This window comes from Myotis nattereri (assembly GCF_964212035.1).
Source record: "Myotis nattereri genome assembly, chromosome: 3".
In the NCBI taxonomy this organism is placed as follows: domain Eukaryota; kingdom Metazoa; phylum Chordata; class Mammalia; order Chiroptera; family Vespertilionidae; genus Myotis; species Myotis nattereri.
In genome coordinates, this window is record NC_138077.1 from 169,862,841 (window position 1) to 169,880,421 (window position 17,581).

General features: G+C 44.0%; 1 protein-coding gene and 1 pseudogene across 2 annotated transcripts in view; one reads left to right on the plus strand and one right to left on the minus strand.

Annotated features, from left to right (window-relative positions):
• DNAJC6 (DnaJ heat shock protein family (Hsp40) member C6) overlaps positions 1-4,463 on the minus strand; it is a 127,785-nt gene extending 123,322 nt beyond the window's left edge. The window contains exon 1 of the mRNA XM_081086428.1: positions 4,287-4,463. Within this exon, the coding sequence (XP_080942554.1) occupies positions 4,287-4,401 (115 nt within the window). The 5' untranslated portion in view covers positions 4,402-4,463. The remainder of the gene's footprint in view (positions 1-4,286) is intronic.
• Positions 4,464-14,361: 9,898 nt separating this feature from the next.
• LOC308515532 (small ribosomal subunit protein eS6-like) lies at positions 14,362-15,187 on the plus strand (annotated as a pseudogene). The gene has a single exon. The product of its transcript is annotated as a small ribosomal subunit protein eS6-like (transcript).
• The last annotated feature ends 2,394 nt before the right edge of the window (positions 15,188-17,581 follow it).

Consider the following 17,581-nt stretch of genomic DNA (forward strand, 5'->3'; position numbering starts at 1 on the left):
ATTACCAAAGGAAAAAAAAATAGGAAAAGACAGGAGCAGGCATTTCAGAGAGGATCACACAAGGCTGATGTGAAAAATCTTCAGCTTCATTATCATCAAGGAAATTCAATATGAAACCATGCAGTACCATTTCATGCCCAACAAATTGGCAAGCACTGAAAAGTTGAAAAGTACTCAGTATTAACAAGGAAGCAGGGAGTCAGGACTCTCATACACTTCTTTACTGAAGGGAAGTAAAAATATACTGAGGTAAACTTAACAACATCTTTCAAAATTAAAGAAATATATACCTTTTAACCCAGTTAACTATCCTTCTAGGTATTTATCCTATACTTACAGTGTTTGAATTGTTACTCATTCTCTTTGGAGATATAGAAGGTGTCCAAAAAACAAACAAACATATACACACACTTTGAATAATGATAAAGGCAGTGTTCATTAAGATACATTTCATTTTCAAAATTGTTAAAGTGTGTATACATTTTGGAGGGACACCATGTATGTATCCCTAGAGGATTCATTCATTACAAACTTATGTATTGAATGTCTGCTCTGGTCCAGGACAGTGTTAGGCTGAAAAGATGTCAAGAGTCCCCAAAAGGTATGTTACTTCTCACAGAACTGCAGCCTTCTGTGAAAAAAAAAAAAAAAAAAGTGGGAAAGAGGAATGGTGGTATGGAAGGCCTTCTCGTTGGCCCAGAAGGAATAGCTGCCCCAGTGGAATTCCCAGCCATGGTTTTTCCCACAGCCCATTGAACTTTCCAGCCCCACGGCTGAACATATTTGGGATATGATCATATGGGGGAAGATCTGAAGTAATGTTAATAAAAATAACCACCACCTTGTGAGCCACTATGAACAAGGCATTTTATATACATAAACTCATTTAATCATCACAGTAGCATGATGACATAGGCATCAGCACCCTTCATCTACATGTGATATATAAAGGAGTTTTAGATTTACAAAGATTTAGTACCCTTCCCAAGGTCACACAGCTTATTAATATGTCACTTATTAGTTGCAGATTCAAAGCATAGTCTGTCTGATGCTAAAGAATGTGATTTTATCTAGATGCCCAAAGTGATGGTGACGGCCTCATGATAAATTCAGGCTACCTTTTAAAAAAATCAAATGAAATTGGAATGTGGATTTCCTTCATTGCATGATTTTTATTAATTTTTAAAAAACATATTTTTACTGATTTCAGAGAGGAAGGGAGAGGGAGAGGAAGATAGAAACATCAATGATGAGAGAGAGTCATTGATTGGCTGCCTCTCTCACGCCCCACACTAGGGACTGAGCCCACAACCTGGGCATGTGCCCTGAATGGGAATTGAACTGTGACCTCCTGGTTCATAGGTCGATGCTCAACCACTGAACCACACCAGCTGGGTGATATTTATTAATTTTACTTCTCCCTTCCATGAGTATAGATATTGGAGATGGGGCAGAAAGGGTGCTGTATGGGTACCCATGCCTGAGCCTGCCACTCACCAGTCACATAATCTCCTGCATGTTATTCTATCTTTTGTTTCATCTTCCTCATCTGTAAATGGGAAAAATAAATCAGCTTCCCTCCCTCCTGGGGTGTTGTCAAGATCTAAACATGATTTTGTGGTTGACCTATTCTGTAAACTGTAACGTATCTTATGACATAGACATTATAATGACCTCATCTCCAGGCTGTACAAGGGATGGGGACATAGAGAAATGTAGTGAGCAGCCAAGATCCTAACTCGGGAAAGAGAGGTATAGCACAGCAATGGGCAAACTCTAGGAGAGGAACACAGGGAGAGAGGAGAGGTTGGCTGCATATACAGTATAGAACTGGTTTTAAAAATTATAAATCTAGGCCCTGGCTCGTTTGCCTCAGTGGATAGAACGCCTGCCTACAGACTGAAGGGTCCCAGATTCAATTCCAAGGGTACATGCCTGGGTTGCAGGCTCGATCCCCGGTAGGGGGCGTGCAGGAGGCAGCCCATCAGTGATTCTCTCTCATCATTGATGTTTCTATCTCTCCCTCTCCCTTCCTCTCTGAAATTAATAAGAAAATATATTTTAAAAAATAAAAAATAAAATAAATGAAAACTTGTCCATTTTCTCCTAAAAAAAATTATAAAACTGCTCTAGCTGGTTTGGCTCAGTGGATAGAGCATCGGCTTGTAGACTGAAGGGTCCCATGTTTGATTTCTGTCTAGGGCACATGCCCAGGTTGTGGGCTTGATCCCTATTGGGATCAGGAGGCAGCCGATCAATGATTCTCTCACATCATTGATGTTTCTCTCTCTCTCTCTCCCTTTCCCTTCCTCTCTAAAATCAATGAAAAATATATTTTTTAAAAATTATAAAACTAGGAAACTTACTGTAACTTAATTTAGCACAGTGGCAATATCCATTTAGTCCTCTTCTGAAAATATTCTCACACACCTGGAACAACACTAGGAATGTGATTATCACTCAAGGAATACTTGTTGCATTTCCCAATCTATTCAACTACTCAGGCAAGCGAAAGAAACAGGTGGTTAGCCTTCAGCCCTAAGTTTCAGCAACAGTTCTGGATGCCAGTGGGGAAGGAGCTTAATTGGTGTATCAAAGAAAGTACTCACACATCCTGTGAAAGCCACCAGAGGACAATGCCAAGCCCCCACCCCCACCCCCACCCCCAACTACCAACAAGAGAAAAGCTTGTTTCTAATGCAATAAATATCTGAAAGACAATCATTGCTGCTCTTTGTCAAATTTATTTGTAGAATGCTTACTACGTGCCAGCACTTCACATTTATTGACTCATTAATTCATTTTATCCTCAAAACAACCCGAGGGGTGAGAGGGTGACAACCACACCATCCACAGGGCTCTGGAGCAATCCAGCCTCTGCCCCGGTTCAGATCAGCCATTTTAGAAATCACGGCATGTGGGTGTCTCTGAAGAAGAATCCTGAGATGATGGAAACAGATGAAAAGGACAAGATAGGACACACAGGCAAACACACACACGCAAACAGGTATCTACATAGTTCCAAACCCTCGCTTAGCCTAAGGAGGAATGCAGAGATGAAACCGATGGGAACCTGTCACGTGGAATCTATAACACCAGATGAACAGCAACACATGCCCGATGCGTGATGAGATGATGAAAGAGGGGTTACAGGTGGCAGGAACCCCAGGAAAGGCTTCACGGGTTAATCTTGACAGGTGGGTAGGAACAGGCCATTGCAGATAGAAAGGAGGCAGTGCGTGAGCCAGCAGCTCATGTTATGTCCCTGCAGAGAAGACTTTAATGGCTTCCAAACACCTCATCATGGCCTACCCAGACCCTGATCCAGGCCCGGCTTCCCTCGCTTTCCCTGGGCACACAGGAACCTTGCCACTAGTTATTCCCTGTGGCCGCACTGCTCTCCCGCTCTCCAAGCTGGAGTAGCTCCTAATCAGACTTCAGGTCTCGACTTCCATTGCCTCAGGGAAAGAGAGCCCTTCCCTATCCACCTGCCATTTCCTCTCTTCCTCTCCCAGCTGACTGGGAGGTTTTGATCTGTTTTATATGTGCTGTGGCCCTTTCCCCCTGGAAAAGTAGTTCCATGAGCTGGGGCCTTGCCCCTCTGGCTCACTCAGGCCCTGGCACACAGGGGGGCAGGATAAAAATTGTGGAACCAATGAATGGAGTGAAATCAGTGACTGAATAAATGGGAGTTAAGGTCCTGGTGAGAACAGGGTGGAATGTGTTTGGGAAATAGTTTATCATGGCCAGAGCTTAGGAGATAACAAGGAGTCACACCAGACAGCTCGGAAACGGGAGGGTCGGATGGGGAAGGACCTTGAAGGTAGCATTGGGTCCAGATTCATACCCCCAGTGGGCACTGCAATGCAGGTGCCTGCTAGGTGCTGGGCGGGAGGAGGCGGGGCGGCGCATGCAAACCTAAGATGTGTCCCCGAAGCACCCTGATTCCTTCCATCCAGCGCCAAATACACAGCCAGCGACTTTTGCGGGCAAGAAGCTGCAACACCGGAGCCAACGGGAGACGCCTATGGGGCCGAGGGGTGGCGAGGGCGCGGGGACAGTGCTGCGACTGGACCCTGCGCTTGGTCCACCGGCCCCGGGTGAGCTCGGGGACTGGTCTCTTTCCCGCGGCCGAGGGTCGTGGTGCAGCATCCCCGGCCGGACCTCCTGGCCGCGCCGCCCCCCGCCCGCAGGTCCGGGGTCGGAGAACTCGGCCCGAGTTGCGGCCCTGGGTGGCCGGCGCCGGCCGCGCGTAGTAACAGGTCCTCGGCCGCGCCCACACTCACCCTGCGCCGCCTTGGGAGCCGAGCGCGTCCTCCAGAGCCGCCGGGTTGCCTTCCACGGCCGCAGAGAGGAAAACAGCCGCCGGCTCTTCTTGCCGCCCTGCTCAGTAGCTCCCATCTGTGCGCCCACGCGCCTCCCCGCCGCGCCCGAGGGTCGCCTCCTGCCGCCCCCGCCGCCGCGCGTCTGCCAGGTGCCGGGCCGTCTCCCGGGCAGACGCGGCGGCCGGGGGAGGAGCTTGCGGCCGGGGAGGGGGGAGGGGGGGCCGAGAAGTGGGGGAGAGAGGGAGATGGAGGAGGGGGGGACAGCTGCTGGGGCGGCGCCTGCGGGGTGCGGCCGGCCTGGGCGTGGGCGCTACTCTGATGCGCTAGGCTGGGAAGCACTTGGAGCCCGGCCGCCTTGCAGGGGAGGCTGTAGCCGCTCGTCCTTCCTTCAGGAAGTGTCCCTGGAGAACCCAAGTACTGCTACGCATCATTAATTAACAGAAAAACCCCGAGGGCTGTGATTTTGTCCCCAAAACGAAAAAAATGGAAGCTCCGAGAGTGTCTCTAGTCTGCCCAGAGTCACACAACTGCTCAATGGTGCCCATGCTCAAGTCCTGGCTCTATTATTTCGTACCTCGCTACGGCCTGAGAATGATCCCACCTTATGTTAGATTCTTAAGTCTGGCAGATATTTCTGCTTTCCTCATACAACGGGTTATGAATCAGTCATGATTTTTTGAGAACCTATTCTAGGTCCGGGCACTTTATTTTATTTTTTATTGATTTCAGAGAGGAAGGAAGAGGGAGAGAAAGAGAGAAGCATCCATGATGAGAGAATCATTGTTTGGCTGCCTCCTGCATGTGCCTAGGCATGGGCCCTGACTGCGAGTCCAACGGTGACCTCCTGGTTCAGGGGTCCGCGCTCAACCACAGAGCCACGCTGGCCGGGCACTTTCACATACACGCGGTTAACCTTCATAGCACACCTGTGGGGCGGGAGGCGTTTCCCATTTGCCTCCACTCCCACCACTGTGTTTCTGTCCTGGTTTTGCTTGTAATCGGGAGAGTCTGAGAGGAAGATCAAAACCAAGGTTCCTTTAATACTGCCTGGTTACAATAATAATAGCTTATTTTTATGGACTGCTTTTCATGGACCAGATGTTACATACATTACCTTATTTAACTCTCCCAATGATATTCATGAGAGAGAAATGATTAATATCTATGCTTAATTAATGGAAGAGACATAGTGTCAGGGGGGTCAGGTTACACATATAAAACAGTAATAAAGGTGATATGTTAGGTTGAGTCATGAAATTGCCATTTTTGTATTGTAACATCAAACAATAACTTCACCAGATCATCAAAATTAAAATCACCAGTGGAGGCAGATGAAAGTGGAGAGCCTCTACCCCTAGCTGATTTTGCTCAGTGGCTAGAGCTTTGGCCTGTGAACTGAGGGGTCGTGGGTTCGATTCTAGTCAAGGGCACATGCAACTTGATGTTTCTATCTCTCTCTCCCTCCCCCTTCCTCTTAAAATCAATAAAGGTATTCTTTTAAAAGAGGGTGGACATTGAGAGGTGTCCTCTCTCTCCCTGTGTCAGCAATAGGCTGAGTTTTCTTCTACACCAAGGCATCCAGACTAAAGTCTGAAAAATAGGCCCTTAGAAGAAATAACCTAAATAACAAAGTTACTCAGGAATAGCAGCTATATACCACCAACTAATACCCTAGACAAGGGTTTCGCTCTGCTCTTCGGACTTCTTACCTGGTCCTGGGCTTAGGGCACCTAGAACCTAGTCCTGGTTATCCAAACCATCTGTGAAATATTGGTTCTGTCCCTTCCCCTCCTGGCTTCCTACTTTAATCTCCACCATCACCTCCAGTCCCATTAATGGAGGGGGTTTAACAAGATGACACAGATGTTTCCTTCCAGGGTCCCACCATTCTTCCCTGCATATCCTGACTCCCGCTAACTGGTTTTGGAATACTGCTAAGTGTTAGTATCCCCGTGGGCCTGGCTTAGAGACCCATCTTTTCTTCCACTGTCCTGGTACATCCAGTGCATCAGAACAGCTCCTGGGAGGGGCCCACTTGCTCACTGCTTAGACTTCACTGGTCAGGGAAGGATGAAAGAAACATTCTTTGGTTTGCCCTTTCTGTCCAAACATCATGTGATTCCGTGGCACTCGTCCAGCCTGGAGCTAAACAAGGCCAGAGTCTCTGACTCCCACAGACACGGCTTGCTCCAGGCAGATCCAGCAGGGAGTCTCTGCAGTCCATGGGAAAAGAATGCGGCCAGAGAGACCTTCCACCCAAGCAGAAACACCCAAGTGCCCCTGAGGCACATTCATGAGTACTGGCAACATGGAATTTCTTTTCAAATGTCAAAAATGCAAAACAAGCCCACTTATTTGTACATCTGGCTCACTGGGCATAGGGGGAAAACAAAAAGGGAAAAAAAAAATAAACCTTGAATTTCATTCACTTCATTGTGCTTGTGAAGCTAGGTCCAGAAACATAAAACGGGCAGTCCTCAAAGTCAATGAGATACAAGATTCTTCTGTGTGTGTGCATGTGTGTGAGAGAGAGGAGAGAGGGCTAATAGAAAAAAAACCTAGACGTTCCAGCTACACAAAGCTTAGTGAATCCTGGCTCTGCCACTTGCTAACTGAGTGATCTTACCCAGCTTGCCCAACTTCTCTAAGTCTCAGTTTTCCCATCTGCAAAATGGAGATAATAAATAGTTCCTACCTCACAGGGTTGTGCTAAGTTTAACTATTATGTGTAAAGCATTGAATAGATTCAATAAATAGTAGCTTATTATAATACTGTATCTATTGAGACAATGGCAGATAAACAATGGCATCTTCTTTTGCAACAAATAATTGTGTGTGTGTGTGTGTATTTCTAAAGAGAGAGAAATGGGAATATCTCGATTTTAGGTGGAAGTCACACCCTTCAAACTTCATGATTACTTTTTGTGTCTCCTCTTATGCCTGTGTCTCTTATTATGCCTCCTCCTGTTACCTCCCCTCCCTTACAGAGAGTTCCAGAACATAAACAAAGCTGTACCACCTACAGTCACCTTGAGTGCTGCCCAGTGTTTTGCATGACCCCATTGGCAATGCAAATATGACTGTTATTAGTACAGGAAGCACTTTAAACGACTTTTTCAATCTGAAGTTCTCCAAGTTGACAAGATTATGATGTGCTCAAGGTAACGAGCAGTACCTACAGAAAGCCTCCCAACCACGTTGTCAGCAGTCGTGTCTGGTGTGAGAGGAGGGGAAACTGCTCGCAGAAAATGCGTTCAGGGCTTCTGAGAGGTCTGTTTCAATGACCTATTACTGCATAATAAACCATCCCCAAACTTAATGGCTTAAAAACAACAATCATTTGTTGGCAAATGATTTTGCAGTTTAGGCCGTGCTCAGAGGGGACAGCCTGTTTCTGCTCTGATTGAGGTGAGCGGGGCTGCTCAGGGCTGAAGATCCATTTCTAAGATGGCTCTGTTACCTAGCCCACAAGATGGTGCTGGCATCAGGCGGGAGCTCAGCCAAGAGCCTTGGTTCTTCCCCACATGGTTGCTTGGCCTTCCTCACAGCATGGTGGCTGGGTTCCAAAAGGGAAAAAGCTGAAACTGCTAGGCTTCCTTTTTCGTTGTTTTGCAAAGTGTGTTTATTGGGACAGTTCCCCACGCGTCTCATGCTGCTGAAAGAGCCTCCTTCTGTAAGCCTTGCTTTCCCTCCTATCAGCTGCCAGGGCACAGGGGAACGGCCAACACGAAACCAGCATTTGTGCATGGCTAAGGAGGGCGGTGATTTTATAGCACCCTGGGCACTTCACATCCATGAAGCAGGAATTGGGGCTCTGCACCAGGCGCTTCTTCTTGTGTTTCCTCTTCTCTTCTGGTGAGGGATGAAGGAGATCTTAGTAAGAGGCATGTTGTTGTAGGAAGGTCGTCACCCCCAGAAAGGTGAAACTGCCGGGCTTCTTAAAGCCTTGGCTCAAAAGTTCCCAGATGCCTGGTCTCAAGTCCCCAGAAGGACTTCCTGCACATTCTATTGATCAACTCAGACACAGGCTCAGCTGTTCAAGGGAGAAGTCACAGGCTTCACCTCTTAGAAGGGTGAGTGACATATACATACGAGGAGGGCAGAATAATTTGAAATCACTTTCAGGGCCCAGCTGGCACAGGCCCCCACCAGCCAAAGAATAACCCCAACCAACAATATGTGGGGTTATACCCAGAGTCTCAGAGAGAGCAGAAGCATCGTGCCAAATGAACACTCCTCACAGAAACCGGGGTTCTGCAAAAGGCCCACTAAACGGGAAGATAGGCATAAAAAAGGGACAATCATTGAAAGGCAAAAATCATATTGCGAATTAAAATCATAGGAACCTTTTTTGAGCACCTACGGTGCTGAAACTAAACCTCGTGCCTCTCTCTCGCACTGAGTGAAGTGAAAAGAATACCAGGCTTGGTAACAAAATCCTGGATTGAGCCTAGTTTCCTTGCCATTTTAATGTCCTTACACAAAGGTGCCTAATTAGCTGAGCTTCCCTTTCTTCATCTGTAAATTGGGGATAATAATATTTGCCTTCTTGTTCATAACAGGGCATTTCCAATTACCCTGGAATGCAGGGAGATTCCAATGAAAGCACGTGTGAAAGCACCCAGTTGTCAATAATCCAATATACTACTTGGCAAATGTTTTATTAATAAAATGATGCACTGACTCTTAAGATCTCAGGACTTTAAAGGGAACAAAACCCCTGGACCTCACTTTCTGCCACATCTGTGCCTGAAGTCAGCTGGTGGGGCTGATGGGGGTGGATTGAATCCCTCTCCTGCGATGCAGATTTGTCAGGGCAGGCGGCTGGTGCAAAGATGGAGTGTGAAGGGAAGATGAAAAGAAGAGGTAGAAAGTCCAGTATGGCGTTTGTGTGCCTACTGCATGCATTATAACGTTATTATAATGTGCCTTGTGATAGTACTAATTCAGACCTTCAAAAATGTTGATTCATTTTTAAATTGACCTGAAAATATTTTTAAAAAAATGTTTACTGAGAAAGGCAGTATGGCATAGCTATTAAAAGCACAAACCCTGGTGCCGCGCTGTTCCTGACTAAAGTCTACTGGCACGGGGACGTTAGAGAGTTGCAATAACATCTCTGTGCCGAATTTCTCATCTGTAAATCAGAATAATAAGCGCCCACTTCCTACGACTGTTGTGAAAACTTAATGAGTTGTGTGTAAACACTCAGAACAGCACCTGGCAATGAATAAGTGTGAGCTGGGGTTTTTATAATACCTGATGCTATGCACTGTGCTAAGAACGTTACAGACATGACTTATTTTTTAAATGTTATTTCTTGATTTTAGAGAGAAAGATAAAGGGAGGGAGGTAGAGAGGGAGAGAGAGAGATGGATTTGTTGTTCCACTTATGCAGTCATTGGTTGATTCTCATATGTGCCCTGATCGAGGATCAAACCTGAAACCTTGGTGTATTGGGACAACACTCTAACCAACTGAGATACCAGGGCTCAGACATGACTTATTTATTGACAACAACCTATGAGCATCAACTAAGTACCTACTGTGTGTCAGGCACTATTGTAGACTCTTTTGATCCATGAGGAATGAATCAGATACGGATTCCTGTTCTATGGAGCCACATTCCTCTAGGGCGCAGGGGGGGCGGGGAGGGGGGGGGCAGACAGTGAACAATAGGTAAAGTAAGTAGGCTGTGAAGTTTGACAGAAGATATAAGTGCTATGAATAAAAGAAAAAGTAGAGCAGGGTGAGGGAATGATAACAAAATCCTGGATTGAGCCTAGTTTCCTTGACATTTTAATGTCCTTACACGAAGGTACCTAATTAGCTGAGCTTCCCTTTCCTCATCTGTAAATTGGGGATAATAATATTTGCCTTCTTGTTCACAACAAGATGCTTCCATGTCACTGAAGCATCCAAGGCTGGTGGGGAGGCCCTGGGGCTGGTTGAAGTTATAAATAGGGTGGTCATGTTTGACCTGGTGGAGAGGGAAAATTTGAGCAAAGTCTTGTAGGAAGAGAAATAAACCAGCAAGTCAGCTCTGCAGGGAAGAGGGTTTCAGGCAGAAGGACCCCTTGCATTAAAGGCCCACCTTAGGAGCGCGGGAGCGAGCCTGGTAGGGTTGAGGAACAGCAGGGGGACAGGAGTGGGTGGAATAGAGGGAGCCAGGAGGTCTGCTGCAGAAGAGGTTGGGTGTTGCCACAGCGAGGGATTGAGGAGAGCTTGGTAGGCTACTGCTGGGCTGTTCCCTCTGAGTGAAATGGGAGCCAATGGTAAATGATGGCAGCCATTACTGATCCGTTTACTAATGGATAAACTGGGGCTGAGAGAGGCTAAGTAACTACACAAAGTTATACAAAGAGTAAATGAACAATTGGGATTATTATCCTACAGATTCTTATCCTTTTTATGGGGCAGAGAGGGATGATGCAAACAGGGGTGGGGAAAGTCAGCCTTGAGGTATTGAATCCATGCTCTCAAAGTCCAGACATGATGATTTATCATTCACTGGCCTCCAGAGGACAGATGGAAGATATAGGAGACAGCCATTGCTCTTGCTTGGCCAATGGACTTTGATCTTGTGCTCCTACAAAACCTTACACATAGCTCTGTCATAGCTCTTTTCATATTGTATTGAAAATATGTGCTTAAACATCTGTCTTTCCTTCACAGACTAAGGCTCCCCATTTTTGCATCTGACACTTGGCTTAAATCACAGGATTCCCTGCAGTCAGCAGCAGATTTGGCGAAGAGGGGGTTCTCAAGAAATATATATGTGCTCTGTCTTCAATTTAATCAGAACAAAGAGACTTTATGGCAGGGAAGTGGTGATCATGAGTTAGTCTGGAGAATAACAACAGTAGAAAGTCAGTCACTAACGCTCTGGGCTAGAAGGCAAAAGGAGGAGTTACAACAATCCAGGGGTTGGGGTCACCAGACAGATGCTGTAACCAAAGTGATACCCGGGAGAAGAAACGGTCTCTGCCTCAAAATGTTTTCTGACCTGGAACTTCATGTGCAGCCTAACACGGTCCAGGCATCCCCCTCGAAGGAACCTTTTCAGAATCTGCCTCCCCTGTCTTCCCTGTAATATCTGGAGCTTAGGAGCAGTGGAGAAGACTGATTAAAGGCTCAGACTTGATCACTTCTGGGCAAGTTACTGGCTTCTGTGACTTAGCTTTCTCCCCTGTAAAACTGGGAAATTAATATCTGTCTCAGAGGGAGAGTTTAAAGATGAAAAGTGCGATTACATTTATAAAATTACACACACACACTTTTTTTTCCGTAAATGGTATCATAGGCTGCATGTTGTGCATATTTCTCATTAACAACAAATCTGGAAATACTTCCAAAGCTGAGTACAGTGACATGATATGATGCCTCCATTAATCTAAACACAATACTGCATTTCTATTATAGGAGCTAAGATTATATTAGTTGCCGTTTTTTGTGTTGTTGTTTTGGAGGGGGGTGATGGAGGATTTTTTAACATTAGGTTGGACTAGTATAGTGTCATCTACAACCTCAGAGTGTTTTTCACAATACTTGTTATAAGCCATGTTCCTCCTATGCTATACTTCTGAAACTGAATTTTTTAAACCTAAATGTAAGACTTGGCATTCATTTCCATTAAGTTACATTTTGTTGTTTTGACCTAGACTCAAGGTCTTTTGAAATTTTGAGTCTTTTATCAAGACAGTGATCCCTCCCAGCCGTGAACATAGTCACTATGATTTTATTTCCATGTCACTGAAGCATCCAAGGCTAAGAACAGAGGTCTGTATATCATGAAACAAATGTGAGCTTGCTCCAGATACATAGATCTGCTTCCCTTGCACTGTCTTGGCAGGAAAGTTGTTCTTGGACTACATGTTCTACTGGGTCCTGACCCTTCGCTTTCCCCCCTCCTTCACCTCCCTGTTTAGACCAAAATCAAAAGATGGTCAAGAATGGTGAAGGAGAGAATATATCAGTTTACTTTACTACTCCTCATAGCTTTGGTGACAAAAACAAAATTCAACACAGGAGGTGTTTGAAACAATGGAGATAAAATACGTTTTTTTTTCTTTGGCAGGGGGAGAGAGAGGGCATGCACTGAAGATTCCAATTAGAAATTAAATATAGATCAGAAACTCATTTGATGAATGCATTACTTATTAATCACATCCCCAGTCAGGAGAAGGTGAAAAACAGGGGATACCCACTCTCCTTGTAAATAATCAACAAGCAGTCTGGCCGGTGTGACTCAATGGTTGAGCATCAACCTATGAACCAGGAGGTCCCGGTTTGATTTCCGGTCAGGGCACATGTCCAGGTTGTGGGCTGGATCCCCAGTGGGGGGGGGGGGGGGCGTGCAGGAGGCCGCCAATGGATGACTCTCTCTCATCACTGATGTTTCTATCCCTCTCTCTTCCTCTCTCTCTAAAAATCAATAAAAACATGTGTATATATTTTAAAAAACATATCAATAAGCACAGAGTGGGAAGAGGAATACCTCTTGTGCATGCCGCTTTTTCAGAGCCTCTGGTTTGGAGTATGTGGAATCATCACTGGGGTTCACAGATGTCAAGCTCTGTCTCCCTCCACGCATATAGCAAGTTGCAGCTCCCCACTTTCCATGGCCTTCCCAAGAAGCAGTCACTATTAACTGTTTGATGTATACCTTTCCAGATCTTTCTTCTACATCAATACAAATATGGGTAAAAAATATCACAAGAAAATATTTTGAAATATTAGGCAAATTCCTCCCTTGCTACAATTCTCTAGTTCACCCAGCTTGTCTCTTTTGTGCTCATTGCCACAGTGAGAGAAGGAAGAGAAAAAACAAATGTAGAGGGTTGTGAGAGTCTTCTCACTTTTGGTTTTCAAAAGTCTAAAACCTTTGGAATGAGAATGAATCCTGGTGTATACAAAGCCTTTGAAGAAACATAATAAATAAGAAAAGTAGAGGATTTGCAGACAGAGGGATTGCCCACTTGTCATTTTCCCTACCCTTGGACACTACCATGGGAGATGGGGAGCAGAGAGACTGAGATAAAGTGATGAGGACACAGGTTTGGGAAGGTTCTGGAGTGAGGGGCTCAGAGGCCTGTCTCTGAACTAGCATCCTGGGAAGTTGCCCATAGACTGTCTCTCAGACATTCCAGTGTGTTGGTGGGAAGCAGGAACAGCAAAATGAGTCCTGGGACTGAAGAAGAAGCAGGGAAAACCTCTGGGTTAACAGGAAGGGAAGACCCAGAATCAGACATGATAATATGAAAATAATAATACTTCACAAATGTATCCACAGATTAAACACAATCCCTATCAAAATCCCACCTATCTTTTTTGCAGAAATTGACAAGGAGACACTGATCCTAAAATTCTTCTAGGAATGTAAGGGGCCCAGAAGAGCCAAAACATTCTTATTTTTCATCGTCATGCAAGGATATTTTTTCCATTGTTTTTTGTTTGTTTGTTTTTAGAGAGAGTGGAGGAGAGGCAGGAGGAGAGGAGAGAGAGAGATTTTGATGTGAGAGAAACACATCAATTGGTTGCCTCCTGCACATGCCCCATGGGCCAGGGATCAAGCCTACAACCAAGGTATAGGTCCTTGACCGGGAATAAAAACCCTGACCCTTCCATCCATTGAGCAACAGGCCAGAGAAAGCCAAAACATTATTGAAAGAGAAGAATAAGGTTGAAGAACCCACATTTTCTATTTCAAAATGTATAGCAAAGCTACTGGCATAAGGCTGGACATATAGATCAATGAGGTAGACTTGAGACTCCAGAAATAAAACCATGTATCTATGGTTAGTTGATTTTCAACAAATCAAGACAATTCCAACACATGGTGCTGAGAAGACTATATTGCCACATGCAAAAGAATTGTTGGACCCCCTGCCAAGCTATCTCACATCATATATAAAAATTAACTCAAAATAGACCAAAGCCTTAAATGTGAGAACTATAACCTTCTTAGAAGAAAATATACAGACAAATCTGTGCGACTATGACTTATGTAATTGTTTCTTAAATATGACACAAAAAACACAATAAATAAAAAAAATAGGTAAATTGGACTTCATCACAATTAAAACTTTTGTGCTTCCAAGAACACTATCAAAAAAACATGAAAAACAACCCACATAATGGGAGAAAATATTGAAAATCTTATATCTGATAAGAGTATATATATGAAGAACTCTTCTCTTTTTTGTGGCACCTCAGAGGCAGTTGGCTGCTTCAGGATGAAGCTGAACATCTCTTTCCTAGCCACTGGCTGCCTGAAACTCCTTGAAGTGGTCAATGAATACAAACTTAGTATCTTTTATGAGAAGCGTAGGGCCATAGAAGTTGCTGCTGATGCTCTGGGAGAAGAATGGATGCTTGTGTGGTTCAAATTAGTGGTGGGAATGACAAATGAGGTTCCCTCATGAAGCAGGGTGTCTTGACCCATGGCCATGTCCATCTGCTACTGAGTAAGGGGCAATCCTATTATAGACCAAGGAGGGCTGGAGAAAGAAAGCACAAATCTGTTTGAGGTTTGCATTGTGGATGCCAATCTCTGTTCTCAGCTTGGTCATAGTAAAAAAAAAAAAAGAGAGGGGATATTTCTGGTCTCACTGATACTACTATGCCTTTTTGCCTGGGGCCAAAGAGCTTGCAGAATTTGCAAACTTTTCAATCTCTCTAAAGAAGATGATGTCTGCCAATATGTTTTGAGAAAGGCCCTAAACAAAGAAGGTAAGAAACCTAGGATGAAAGCACACAAGATTCAGCGTCTTGTTACTCCATGTGTTGTGCAACACAAAACCCAGCATATTGTGCTGAAGAAACAAGGTACTAAGAAAAGACGATATACAAATAGCCAATAATGAAATATGAAAATATGTTCAATATCATTAGGGAAATGTAAATCAAAATGAGATGCCACTTCACACAGAGAAAGATGGCTAGAATCAAAAGGACACAAAAGCAAGTATTGTCAAGGATGTGAAGAAATTGAAACCCACATTCATTGCTTGTAGGTATGGAAAATGGTGCAGTCACTTTTGGAAACAGTTTGGATGTTCCTAAAAAAGTTAAACAGTTGCCATATGATCTAGTCATTTGACTTTTATATAGATATCCCAAAGAATTAAAAACATATGTCCACATAAAAGTGTGTACACAAATATTCATAGCAGCATTATTCATGATAGCCAAAAAGTGGAAATAACCCATGTCCATTGATGAATGGACAAAATGTGGTACATCCATACAACAGAATATTATTTGGCCATAAAAAGGGCCGAAACCGGTTTGGCTCAGTGGATAGAGCGTCGGCCTGCGGACTGAAGGGTCCCAGGTTCAATTCCGGTCAAGGGCATGTACCTGGGTTGCGGGCATATCCCCAGTAGGAGATGTGCAGGAGGCAGCTGATCGATGTTTCTCTCTCATCGATGTTTCTAACTCTCTATCTGTCTCCCTTCCTCTCTGTAAAAAATCAATAAAATATATTTTTTAAAAAAAAGGAAAAAAAAAAGGAAGAAAGTACTGATCCATGCTAAAACATGGATACACCTAAAAATATGGTGCTAAGTGAAAAAGCCAGTCACAAAAGGCCACTTGTATGATTTGATTTATAAAAGAAATTTCTATACTGAAAAAGTCCAGAATAGACAAACCTATAGGCATAAAGTAAATTAGTTGTTGTCAGGGGCTGGGGAGAGGGAGGAAATAAGAGATCTATAAATAGCCAATACTTGTTTAAATTTAAAAAAATTTCCCCAATGTAGTATTTAGAAATTTTCCCCATCTACAGGAAAGCTACAGGAATACTGCCTCTGGTGCCCTTCTCCCAGATTCAGCAACTATAAACATTTTTTTTAATTAAATCTTTATTGTTCAGATTATTACAGTTGTTCCTCTTTTTTTCCCCCATAGCTCTCCTCAACCCAGTTCCCACCCCATCCGCTGCCCTTACCCCTCCCACTGTCCTCATCCATAGGTGTACGATTTTTGTCCAGTCTCTTCCTGCACCCCCACACCCCTTTCCCCCCAAGAATTGTCAGTCTACTCCCTTTCCATGCCCCTGGTTCTATTATATTCACCAGTTTACTCTGTTCATCAGATTTTTTATTTACTTGATTTTTAGATTCACTTGTTAATAGATATGTATTTGCTGTTTATAAATTTCATCTTCACCTTTTTCTTCATCCTCTTCTTAAAGAATACCTCTCAGCATTTCATATAATGCTGGTTTGGTGGTAATGAACTCCTTTAGCTTTTTCTTATCTGTGAAGCTCTTTATCTGACCTTTTATTCTGAATGATAGCTTTGCTGGATAAAGTAATCTTGGTTGTAGGTTCTTGCTATTCATCACTTTGAATATTTCTTGCCACTCTCTTCTGGCCTGCATAGTTTCTGTGGAGAAATCAGCTGACAGTTGTATGGGTACTCCCTTGTAGGTAACTGACTTTTTTTCCTCTTGCTGCTTTTAAGATTCTCTCTTTGTCTTTTGCTCTTGGCATTTTAATTATGATGTGTCTTGGTGTGGTCCTCTTTGGATTCCTTTTGTTTGGGGTTCTCTGCACTTCCTGGACTTGTAAGTCTATTTCTTTCACCAGGTAGGGAAAGTTTTCTGTCATTATTTCTTCAAATAGGTTTTCAATATCTTGCCCTCTCTCTTCTTCTGGTACCCCTATAATTTGGATGTTGGTTCACTTGAAGTTGTAACAGAGGCTCCTTACACTATCTTCATATTTTTGGATTCTTTTTTCTTTTTTCTTTTCTGGTTGGGTATTTTTTGTTTCTTCGTATTTCAAATCTTTGACTTGATTCTTGGGATCCTTTTGTCTGCTGTTGGATCTCTGTATATTATTCTTTATTTCAGTCAGTGTATGCTTAATTTCTAGTTGGTCTTTTTTCATATCCTCCAGGGTCTCACTAAATTTATCAGCGGTTTCCAGAAAATTCTTGAAAAACCTTATAACCATGGTTTTGAGCTCTATATCCAGTCGTTTGCTTTCCTCCATTTCTGTCATTTGTGACCTGTTTCTTTGTCTCTGCATTTTTTATGCTTCCCTGTGTTGGTAGAGTGGCTTTCTGTGCTAGGTGTCCTATAGGGCCCAGTGGCTCAGCCTCCCCAATTACCTGAGGTGGACACTCTTGGTGCACCCCTTTGTAGGCTTTGTGCACAGTCTTGTTGTAGTCTTGTTGTCGTTAAGCCTTGATTGTTGTAGGTATCACTGGGAGGAATTGACCTCCAGGACAATTGGCTGTGAGAA